At 43.1% G+C, this 12,848-nt stretch overlaps 1 protein-coding gene across 14 annotated transcripts in view; it reads left to right on the forward strand.

Moving 5' to 3' along the window:
• The window catches only part of LOC134227373 (afadin), a 351,841-nt gene that overhangs the window by 315,839 nt on the left and 23,154 nt on the right, over positions 1-12,848 (forward strand). For 10 of the 14 annotated variants that reach the window (XM_062708792.1, XM_062708850.1, XM_062708858.1 and 7 more), the window contains 4 exons: positions 216-422; positions 487-952; positions 2,491-3,015; positions 3,112-3,481. In XM_062708792.1, coding sequence (XP_062564776.1) covers positions 216-422; positions 487-952; positions 2,491-3,015; positions 3,112-3,481 — 1,568 coding nt within the window. Of the gene's footprint in view, positions 1-215; positions 423-486; positions 953-2,490; positions 3,016-3,111; positions 3,482-3,716; positions 4,451-5,167; positions 6,006-12,848 lie in introns of all 14 variants that reach the window. The other 4 variants (XM_062708868.1, XM_062708879.1, XM_062708841.1 and 1 more) reach the window with 2 other exon arrangements.

Below are 12,848 nucleotides of genomic sequence, written 5' to 3' on the forward strand. Positions count from 1 at the left end.
ATTATAACGTGTTTCAACCAGCGAATCTAACTAACGAGTAGGTATGACGATAAATACTGTGATATTGAACTAACAGAAAATGAATGTTTGAATATTTTTTCTATCAACAAAGATTATTTTTTCGTTTATTATATCGAAATTGTTGTGTGTTTTGATCTATCTTTATTCAATATTTGTTTTCTTTTTCGATTTGTCTCGATTTCTGCAAAACCTAGGACAAGTACATTCCCCAAGCTGCAACCGTCACACACGGCAGCGTCGATTTCGAGTGAACCCGGTGGCCAAGAGCCGATCCTACCGGCGGTGCTTGAGTTCCCAGAACAACACCAGGAAGCATTTCTGCAGGCCGTCATCAGTGAACTGGACGTCAATTCCCCTAATTTTAAGCTAGCCCCCGTATATACGCTCTACCTGTGCGCGAGGTTCGTATCCTCCAGGGCTAGATAGATTCCAATTTTTATGTTTTGTTAAATTAATCCTTCTCAGATATCGCGCCTCTACCCACTACCGTCCCGACCTGCAGCCCACGGAGCGTGCCCACAAGCTAACAGTATTCCTTCATCACGTTGCCAATCTGATCCAGAACGTCGTTCAGGAGCAGTACACCGATGCCAAAATCCTGTCCTTTTGGATGGCCAACAGTTCGGAGTTTTTGCATTTCCTCAAATCGGACCGGCACATTTCCGCCTTCAGCGTCCAGGCCCAGGAGGTGCTGGCCGAGAGCGTACAAACCGCATTCCGCAACCTGGTGTCAATTTTCCACGTCGAGCTGTCGCAAACGTTGAACCAGTTTCTGTCGGAAAACATCGACCACGATTCCGCCGCGGGGCTGGTCCTTTCGGTGCTGGGGTCGGCCATGGCACTGCTGCGCCGGTGCCGCGTCAATGCCGCCCTCACGATACAGCTGTTCTCGCAGCTATTTCACTACATCAACGTTGTTTGCTTCAACAAGGTGAGTATAACGTGGGTTGTGAAACAGGAGGGCGGACGTATAAGGCAGTGTGTTTCCGCGTTTGTGACAACAAATGATGTAGGGGTAATCGGGGCAATATGGGCCGCCCAAGGAAATCGTTCCGAAAAGCGCTGAAAAGCTCAAAAAAGCATCGTTCAAATGTAGTTGACTTATACTAGAGAATGTTACCTTTCATATTACGTCGATGAATGACAAAAAATACGTTTGGAAGTTGTTGCAATGCACTTTTGAAAATGTATTGATTTCAATGTGTGTTCCCGACTATACGGGGCAATATGAGCCACCATTTGGGGCAGTATGGGCCACCCTTCCAAAACCTTTATTTAGGCGAAAAAAGTATCGTAATATAGAAGAATATGATATTCCTACAACAGTTGTGAGTATTCCATACCAAATAAAATGAAAAAAATGCACAACAGCGGACTGAACTGATTTGCCACTCTTCACCGTTCGACCAGTCACATTTCAATTGGTCAATAATCATTTTTTTCTGTTTCTATCGCAATAATGCGCTGTTGTAATTTTTCCGTAATGAATCTTACATGTATGATAATATTCTTTTATTTGAATACTGAAATTTGAACTTATTCGCATTTTAAGGCCAGATATCTTATTCTATGCAGGTATGCCCATATTGCCCCATAGAGACTGGTTTTGGGAAAAAAAAGTTTTATGATAAATTCAGATTTGTATCAATATAAACATGTGTGCACAATATTCAATTTTAATATATCTTTTGATTGTGGTGTATTTTTGACCTTTATTTTAATCAGTTTTGTGTCAAAACCTTATTTATAAACTTGAAATCTTATAATAATTTTGCCTATGCAATGAAAATTTACATTTTCAAGTATATTTTCATATTTGAATTGAATTTTAATGCGGTTTCACGTTGATGCATATGTGGAGCATCCTCTTAAAGATCATATAAGTTTTACATGATAAAACTTGTCAATAAGCTCAAAATGAGGGTGGCTCATATTGCCCCGTATGTTCATATTGCCCCTACTGCCCCTATGTCCTCTTTGATTCTTAGATAAACAATCTATAAATGCTCATTTTAATCATGGTGTATGCAATGTCAGAACATCAATTGAAAAAACTATTTTTTAAACAATTTCAAACGTTGACGGTTTGAGAGCTCATTCCATTTTCCAATAGAAATCCACATAGCGGTTGTGCAATGGCACGTGTACGCAAATGCAATAAAAGATGACTGGGCCTGAAATGGGATGATGCAGAAGTGCACGGGTTTATCATCTCATTCATCCCTTTGGATGGGAAGAAACTTCGTATGTATATTACATTTGCATACACTCTGCATTGAAAAACCGCTATAAAATTGGCCCTAAGATTCTCAACACTCAACTCATTTTACCTTCAACATTGCAACCTTCCCACGTGCGACATTTGACCTGCATGTCACGGAAAATGTACGGTGTTTAATGTTGGCCACCTGTTGCCGTCCCGCACTGTCAATGCTGATGTTTAAATAAATAATCAACCTTGTTTCACAGTTCGTAACGACATCACATATGTGCACCAGTGCTTGGGGTAAAGCGCTGAGTGAGCGGCTCTCCCTGCTAGAATTATGGGCTGAAAAGCAGGGATTGGAACTGGCAGCTGATTGCCATCTTGCCAAAATCAACCAATGTGCACAGTTTCTGCAGGCACCGAAAACCTCCGTTACTGAAGTGCAGCAATTAGCTTGTTCGTGTTTCCGGTTGAATTCGCTGCAGATGGCGGCTTTGCTATCGCAGGAAACCATTCCACGGAATTTGATCGATACGGCTGTGCGAATGGCCGAATCTGTGGCGGATGAGCTGAGTCGAGCAGATGGGCGAGAGATACGGTTAGAGGAATCGGCGGAACTGCCCCTCGCGCTGTTACTGCCTGACGATGGGTTCAGCTGCGATGTGGTGCGAGGCATTCCCGCCGGTTTGGTGGACTTTCTGAGTCCGTTCCAAATGGCGAACATGTGCCGGCTGGCTTCGCAACCGACCAGCATCGGGCTGTGGACGGTTTATATGCATCAGTTCAACGTGAGTATGCTATCATCACATATTACAATCGTTGCATAGTGGTAATGTTCCGAAAGCTAATGAACGGTGTGTTAATGAATTTGTTTCTCTTCGCAGCAGGGACGTTCACCCAGTGTCATGTCCAGTAAGCTGCCTCAGCCGGAAATACAAATCATCAAACTGCACAAAAATGCCAATGGAATGGGGCTTTCGATTGTAGCGGCCAAGGGCGCTGGTCAAGAGCGACTTGGAATTTATATCAAGTCGGTAGTGACGGGAGGGGCAGCAGATTTAGACGGTCGGTTACAAGCTGGCGATCAGCTTCTGGAAGTCGACGGACAAAGCCTAATTGGTATCACACAGGAACGAGCGGCGGATCATCTGGTGCGAACAGGACCAGTGGTGACGCTGAAGGTTGCCAAACAGGGTGCCATTTATCACGGGCTGGCTACGCTTCTACAACAGCCGAGTCCAGTTATCCAGCGAGGTAAGTTCTAAATTGTATTTTTTTTAACATTTACTAACATGGTTAAATGAAAGAACGGTGGTAGAGGAATATTTTAACTTGCTAGTTTACTAACCCAGTACATTTGCTACATCATTCCCATGCTGCTTGCCACATTGATTCCTGTACTAAATGGTGATTACGGTAACAACCCCCCAATCATAACTTAATCGCTTGGCGGATGGCTTTGAACGATACTGATCCTTGAACTAACAAGAGAATGAATTCAACTGCACCGTTTACGATAACGACGGCATTCAACGGTACCACTTTGGCCGATCGCACGAAAGTCTTAATTTTCACGGCAGTTCACGATCAATGTCGCGAAAAAGTTCCCTTCAACAGCAACCGCTTTCCCCGTTGATGAAGCACACCACTTCAACGCCTTACCTGTCCTATCACGACGCTTACCGGCGAATGTCCAATCCGGATATTAGCCAACCCCGACGCTACAGTTTATCCCTTTCCAACGAAGACATTCTGTCAAACGATCAACTCCAACAAATACACTTCGATCCACGATACCGAGACTGCCGGTCGACCGTTAGCCTAACTAGTTTTCACAACCGAACCAGAAGCAATAGCCTTGGCAGCATTGGGCGCATGAACGGAGGCCTGCCGCCGATGATGGGGGGAACGCCACCTTCTTCCACGATACTGATAGGAGGGGCCGGTAGCATAAGTGGTGGCGGAAAGCCCGTTCGGTATGATACGCCTCCGTCGATATTCATAGAGGATTACGATTCGCGGGGAAGCAGCCACAACAGCAGTAGAGAGATGATCAAAATCGACGAAGCGCCGGAACCGGAAACGCCACAATCACCCACGATGGTGGTGCCGGTGTTTGAACTGAAAGTGGATGCTCCCTCAACGGATTCCAACCTGACGGTGGTGGCCGATGTCAACTTGGACGATATTCCGTTCATCGACGACGACGAGGACGAGGAAAGGGTACGATATGGATGTTTAGTTTCGATGTTGTGCTCCAATGTGAATTGTTTTCGGACGGGATACGACTTTAGAGCCACCGTTCGCTGCCCACAGAATGCAGCTTTCTGTGTTGGTGTGATTGTGATTAGCAGATCAGATAGGTGCTGCTCTGCATTATAGATGCAGGAATGGGCTCACAGAGGCAATTGAGTTTGATTTCAATTTGTTATGAATTCTAACCCAAGTTACAATTACTATTATTTTTAGAAGATATCATTATCGTGATGAAGGTTTTAGAGAGGTTTTAACCAGAGCTTTCGAAAGTGTGGGCAATTTTCGACGCTATTTCTTCTTTTCTAGCAAAATCACGATAAAGATTATCTTAGGGTCTGTTCGCACGTTACGAAAATTAAAACAATTTGTATCAAACGAACGCTCTGAATAATGCCCTACTGCGTTATGTAATTGGCGAACACACCCATATAGAATTCTTTTTAGTTCTCCTCTAAAATTGGCATGATTACTTCAAAAATAGAGTTGAATAAACTTATATTTCAAATTCATTGCATTATATGTTGATGTTCAACGACAGAAGATTCTCAGCATAACTAAAATCAGTTATTGGCTGTTGATTTCAATTCGAAATCGTTCCAACACCTACATTAGTCTGCTTTTACTCTGAAATCAAACTCTTTCTTTCACATGTCACTAATTTTACCACCCCACTCACTTGACCAGGAAACTAGATTCTACACCTCCACGACTGCCGATAACGACCAAGAGGAACCATTCCCACCGCGGGTAGTTCCGCCAGCTTATAGGGCACCACCGCCTCCTCCCCCGCCAGTCCACAGTGCCACAGTTGGTAACATCTCCAGCATTATGGTGAACCCGGGCAGCCGGCGTGGCAGCAACTCATCCTGTCGCAAAACCGTCAGCTTCGACATAATCACCGATAACGGTAACGACGGCGATGACGAAGGACACCACCACACCAGCCGACCAGTCAACAATAACTACAGCAACTCTTACGCAAGTCACCATCATTATCAGCATCGGTTCGGTACTAATGAAGTGACGTCGGACGACGAACACGATGAGGCCGAAGACGAGGACGACGATGAGCCCAGCAATAGGCCTCGATGGCAAACCAGTCGGGGGACCAAAAAATCACCAAGTGAACCTATATTCAAATTTTGTAAAGTGAAATCCGCTAGCAGTAGAAGCGTCAACAGTAGCAATATTTCCAATAGCAATAGCAACAGCAACAACAACAATAACGGCGAGCATGTGGACAATTGCGGACAGGATTCCGTCATTGACAGTGGTACCGTCCATTGGAGAAACACTACCAACAGTCAGGTGGACGCCATTAGGGATTATGTTTCGCGCAATTATGGTTCCCCTGAATTGAGTAGGGAAGTATCGAATAACAACCATAATGGCGACACACGGGATGATGATGAAATCGCTGCTGGCGATGACAGCGACCACAGTAAACTGATCAGGAATATTCGTCTGCTCAAGGATGGGTACACCTTCGAGGATTCCCGGTTACCTTTCAGCATCGCAAAAGGTAAACTACTCGCCAGCGTTGAGAGCTGTTTTATGACTGATTTGCATTAAGAAAGAGAGAGCATGGGGAGAGGTGCGAACTCTAACGAACAGCAACGTGGTTCGAGTCAGATAATAATCACACACAGAAACATCAAACACCAACTTTAAAATAAAAATGTTTTTTTTTGTTTGGCGGAATACACGATTTTAGACATTGATGAAGTAAGTTTGCCCATTTGTGTCACCATAAATGGAATTGTTACGAACTGTCTCATTCAATTCACCCCTTCGTACATTCGATCCCCTTGCATTTTCCTCCGGTTGTTGTATGTAAAACCCAACCCCACTCCATTGTTTAGTAGGAGGCGTAATGCCGCGTTATCTATCAATGGACATTTCTCTTGCATCCATACGGTTTCTCTGTTTGCGTTTATGGAACTTTTATCTTTATGTGCAATTTAATATTAAAGTAACCCACATGAGTCGAATTGTACATATGTTAGTAAACTGAAAGGGAGCTGTTGGTTGAGAGATGACCTCCAATGATACTTCAAATATAAATAATGCTCATTTTAAATTCTCTTTAGCGGCTATCCATATACCACGTGGACAGGTTTTGGACAGTTTTCGATGACTTCCACCCCTAGCGTGAACAATTACTAATATTTTCCAAAATTTGTATGAACCGTGAACATTTGTAATAAACGACCTTTTGTAATCTTCTTCCTCGTGGTATATGGACAACCACTTAGTGTATAGAGCATTAATTATGCTAACCTTCGGTATGCATGACCTACAAATATCTAATTTAACAACAATCTATCTTCCATAGAAACTGAAATTATTTTCCAGCGAAAACTCGGAACAATTCCGATTGAATTTCTGATATAAATCCAATTGAATTCCCCGTGAATATTCAAATGAATTTCTCGGATTTGAATGAATATTCATGAATATACTCGGATCAATTTCCATTGGAGACTAGGAAGAATTTCCCATGAAAATTATGATAATCATCCAGTGACGATTCGTATAATCTTCTTTTCGAAATTCGGATGGTTTTCTCCTAAAAAATTCGGATGAATTTCCGATGACTTCGGATGAATTTTCGATCATTTCGGGCGAAAAATTTCCCCTGGAATTCATCCGAATTTCCAAGGGAAATTCATCCAAATTTCCAGAGGATCAGATTCATCCGAGTTTTCAGGGTAAATTCATTCTAAGGAGGAACTTCATCAGAATTCCCAGGGGAAATTCTTCCGGATCTTCTTCTTCTTATAAGCATAACAGTGATCGTTCGCTAATCGGGGCACGACCTCACCCCAACTAGCGAATGTCGTTCGCTAATTGAGGCGTTTTGACCAGCGTCTTCTTCTTCTGCTTTCTCCTCGCTCCGTACGAAACGTCAAAGCATTAAGGGTGGCACAGCTGTATTAGCTATACTGCCGCGAGCACCGATGCGCCTTGGATTCACATACGGAGTGGATTTCGTCGTATAGGGTCTATATGATATAGGGTCCTAGTTCAGTTCTAAATGTAGCTTCTGATTTCTTTCAAAAAGTTGACTACAATCCGGAGGAGATCGATGTTTTTTTTCATTCCAAATTTGGTAGATGTTACAGTAGAAGTCAAGTCCATGTTTCCTTCTCGTTACTGTGTATTTCACACAGAAGAAGATTATATGTTCCGCATTGTCAATCACGTCGCAGATTTCACAAATGCAATCGTTAGCCAGTTTCATCTTATGTAGCCAGAAGCGTGAAAAATCGTGACCTGATAATAACCTATTGAGAGTGCGTATCTCTTTATTATTCAGTTCTAGTTTGTAGTGCCAGGGTTTGTGTGGAATTGTGTTCTGTACTTGGAAATATTTTCGTCTTTTGACCAATTCAGAAGTGTAGTCCAGGTACCGATGAAGCTTCGAAAGAAGGCGTTGTATGCCATGTTTAGTGATGTGTCTTGTGCCGCTTATAACTTTGAGCATATAGTGACGGTTTGCCGCTTTCTTGGTTATTTCCCGAATATGCGCTCCAAACCCCAAAGACTTGTCAATCCACAGTCCAAGGTACTTATGTGTTCTGTAGCGTTCGCAAAAAGTCACAGCAAAATCGTCGGCGTATTGTAAAAGAACAACGCCTTCGATTTGGATTTCATGCAGTTTGGTCGTGCAGTCGACTCTCTACATCTCGATGTTCTGTATCTCGATATCTCTCCCTATGTCGATGGTTTACTCGGTCCCTTCAATCTACATATATTTGGGCATTCTACATCTCGATAACCTCCCTATCTCGATGTGATCTGATCATATTTTGCTCTGGATTCACTCTCCTTATGTCGATATGTTCAAATTTTCAGGCTACTAGACCATCTGTGGAAAATAACAAACATATCTACAAGAGGAAATGACATTTGTTTTGTTGTCGTTTTTCATAGCAACGAGCTTTTTGGATCTAGTACCCATTTCAATTTTCCTTCCATTCTTCGATCTCTCTCTATCTCGATGGTCCCTTCAATATCGAGATTTGGAGAGGCGACTGTATATATTGAAAAGTGTCGGCGATAGAATGTCACCTTCTGGGAGACCCTGGCTGCTGTACCGCGTGTAAATCTTGTTTAATACCTGCTGCTGAATTTTCCTTTCCGCTAGAAATACATGTACCTAGCTTGAGAACTCTGGAGGTAGTCCAAGCCTCTCCAAGCGAAAGCATCTCGTTTTATAACGTGTCGAGTTTGACTGTGTTGAAGGCGTTGGACAAATCGATGAAAATAATCGCAGCATGCTTCTTTTCTCGTTTAATACAGAATAATTTGTTTGTTACGTATTCCAAACATCCGACCGTTGACATCCCTTTTCTGAAGTCAAACAAAAGACAGACTAGGTAGAATATGTCGATTCTCCAGGTGCAATTGCAACTTGTTGCAACTTGCTTTCAGTATCTCCATACCACACTTGAGCATGGTTCCTTCGACGGTTTCCGGGCTTCGGGATTGCTACAATCTTTATGGATTTCATATTTTCAGGAATGTTATTCGTTCTCCATACATTGTTCACATCCCTGACGATAGAATCCATAACCTCACTACACAGTAGTTTAAGCGAAGAATATTGGATTCCATCTGGACCTGGTGTAGTCGGTTTCGATTTTTTAGCAAGAAAGCTACACCAAAAACTACTATATAGTACATCGTAGTTGGGCAGGTAATATGGATTCGGACTAATGTTGGCCTCAAGTGGGAAATATTTATTCAAAAAATCTTCACCCTTTGCCAAGTCCTCGTGGATTAGAATGTTCGTTTTGTCCCTCTTTTTACCCGCAAGTTTCCTTAGTTTATCCCGGATCTCCTAGGAAGAACATCTGGGGTCAAAACTAGAAACGAATGACTCAAACTTCTGTTGTGCTGATTCGTGCCTTTTCTAATTGAAAATCGTTTCTTTTCTCCGCCAATCTAAAAGCGAGAACAGGTCTCCTGTACGATTGATATGTCTTTCTCTCTCTTTCTTCTCCTGCCAAGCCTTTTCCACTTCGTCACCCCACCAGAACTTAGGTACATTTTTTCCCTTTGTCCAGCTCTTTTTAGTATTATTTTGTTTTCTTCCTGAAGTTCTAAGTAACTGCTAACATCGAACCCGTTTATTATTTGAATATCCTCCGCTACCTTCCTTTTGTTGATAAAGTATTTATTTACATGCTTGCTACCCAGTTGAATGATCGTTTCTAGCGCTATGTGCCGACTCCCTACTCCGAAGTCTAACACTTTCTTTCTTGCTTCGTGGCATAGCCCAGGTGATACGATGACAAGGTCTATTGCCGATGGAATCTTGTTGAGTTGAACCGGTACGAAGGTCGCCTGACCTTTGTTCAACAGTACTAGATCTTCTTCGTTGATCAGGTCGAAAAGTGCTGCTCCTTTGTTGCCACTGTGTTGAGGGTCCCATGCAGAATGGTGAGCATTAAAGTCACCTCCTACCAGAACCTTACGATATCCACGATCTGCCTGGCATAAGCACTCCACACCCTGCTTCATCGCGAAATGTGAGATATTGGGCGCCACATATACGGACATTAGCACGATGTCATGGGGAACAATACACCGCGCAACTGCTTGAATTTTGGGAAAATTCGGTAGCTTTATTTCTTTTGATTTGAATTTCTTATCGATTAACATGCCTACACCGCCATACCCGTCATCCCTCGAATCCAGAAAGATGAAAAACCCTGGCACTCTCTGTTGGCTACTTTCAAATTCTCTTTCGCTGCAGCTCTGGTTTATTCAGTTTTGTTTTTTTCCAGACTTTGGATATTTAGCTGGATTACTCTTAGATCAACTGGCATTTACTTACGATTGCTTTCCTTCCCGCGACCGGCTTTGGGACACGACTTCGATACCTGGAATGTCCTGACCTTTTCGATGGAACACTGTTTTTCCTTGAATTGAGGGACGAATCCGTTGCTTCCACGTTAGGTCAATCGGTGAATTCACATTCGCGTTCATGTTCCTGTTGCAGCTGTTGTCTGCGTTGCTCCTCCATCCGTTGAGCCTATCGCTTGAAGTCCGTTACCTTGAAGGTGTTGTATAGTGCCACTCTTCTTTTTTCTCCCTCTTTATCACAGTCCAGTTTTTTCTTCTTTTCGGCGTACACTTGAATTTGATCCGCAATGTTCACCTCCTCATTGGATCGTTTTGGTTTTTGGGGACGATATTGCTGAACATTTTTGGTTTTGTATTGCCCTGTTGACATTTCTGAGTACGTGCACGGGAGTGCCGGGAAATCATCCGTTGCCGCCAGCAACTCGTATCTGTTTTCCGTTAGAATCCGAAATTGTTCTCTTGCCTCCATGTAAGTCAGCGTTGTCTTGGCCATAATCGCCTTGTTATTCTGCTGTCGCTTTCTCTGAGCACATTGTTCATCCGACGTCCTGTGGTTCGAGTTCTCCTTGCAATACAGACATTTTACGTTGTTGTGACAATCGTCCTTCCAATCTTCGAGTGGCTGCGTGCAGTTCGGGCATCGTTTCTTGGACCTGCAGCTTTCGGAAGTATGGTTGTACCTGAGGCAGTTCAGGCATAGCACAGGTTTACTGATGAACGGGCGAACTGTGTTGCTACAGCAAAATAGACGGACTTCCGCCGGGAGATTGCTAGCTCTGAAAGTGATGCTGATTCGGAGTACATACTGGAATTTTTTTCCCTGACTCGTATCGATGCAGTCGATTGATCGCCAGAATTGGGTATTGGCTAGAGATGTTTTCCTGGATTTCCTCGATGTTCATGTCCGTCGGAACGCCAGCCACGACACCCGTAACTGAGACGAAACTACGTGGAATGTAGGCCCTGTAGTTGTTGCTTCGCAAGAGCTGATCAGATTGCATCATGTTGGCCGTCTGATAGTTTTTTAGGAAAACAAGCCCCTTCTTTCTCCCGAGCGCTCGCATGTTGGTAGTGTTTTGTTTGCACTCGTTGATCTTCGTCAGGACTTTCCCGAGTGATAATTTGTTGATTCGCAGTTGGCCCCCATCGTCGTCTTGTAGTTGCACAATCACACGAAATAGACCTGCGCAGGAGTTCATCAAATTCACTCACCCGATGGATTTTTACATTTGAGCTGAGTTCATTTTGCGTTCATTATGGGACCCGCTCAAACGTCATAATTTCTTATAGGAGTTCAATTTGCGTTAGTCTATGGCGATGCATCACTCTGGTTATATTCGTATATCGGGTATACTTTGTTGGTGTTGGTGTTATTCGGATCAACTCCCGAGCACACACCCGGTGTGCCCGACGTCATCTTTTTTACTTCGCATCCCCGGCTTTGGTTTTTTCTTTTCTTTCAGCACCACTTACTCTGCACTGCTCTACACTTCTCAAAATAATTGTTTTTCGTTCACGGTATTCTTCCCGCACCATTCAAGCACTTTCAAACGACTGAAACTTGATTTAAACGGAAAAACTCGAAATTTCTTCACCGTAAAAAAACGATTTTCTACACTTGCGCAAGCGAAATCGGTGATGTTGACAAGCGTCCATTTTTGCATTGAACAAAGGAAAATTTTACACGCCAGAAGCTACTTTTTAATTGGGTTTCGCCCCAATTAGCAAACCTCCAACTAGAAAAAAAAATAGCGAACGTTCACTGTACATCCCCCGCTGTGACATTGCCGCCTCGCAGTGTTCTCCAAGGATTTCTCCACTTATGAACTCCGAGGTTGCTAAGCCAAGTTACAAATTTTTCATTTGTTTATCATGAGGCCAACACGATGATACTTTTATGCCCAGGAAAGTCGAGAAAATTTCGAGAACTGATCGGGAATAGAACCCAGCTACCTTCAGTATGGTCTTGCTTTATAGCTGGGCATCTTACCGCACGGCTACGGAAGACCCAGGATACCCAGTGGCTTTTCTTGGCCATGCGGTAAGATGCGAATGTTCAGAGAAAATTTATCCGAATTTCCAGAGGGCATTCATCCGAATCTTCAAACCAAATTCATCCGAGTTTTCTGGGGAAATTCATCAGAATTTTCTGGGGAAATTCATCCGAATTTCCTGGGGAAATGCATTCGAATTTCCAGAGGAAATTCATTCGAATTTCCAGAGGAAATTCATTCGAAATTCCAGAGGAAATTCATTCAAATTTCGAGAGGAAATTCATTCAAATTTTCAGAGGAAATTCATTCGAATTTCCAGAGGAAATTCATTCGAATTTCCAGAGGAACTTCATTCGAATTTCCAGAGGAACTTCATTCGAATTTCCAGAGGAACTTCATTCGAATTTCCAGAGGAACTTCATTTGAATTTTCAGAGGAACTTCATTCGAATTTCCAGAGGAAATTCATCCGAATTTCCAGAGGAAATTCATCCGAAT

Source organism: Armigeres subalbatus, chromosome 1 (assembly GCF_024139115.2).
Source record: "Armigeres subalbatus isolate Guangzhou_Male chromosome 1, GZ_Asu_2, whole genome shotgun sequence".
Classification (NCBI taxonomy): Eukaryota; Metazoa; Arthropoda; class Insecta; order Diptera; family Culicidae; genus Armigeres; species Armigeres subalbatus.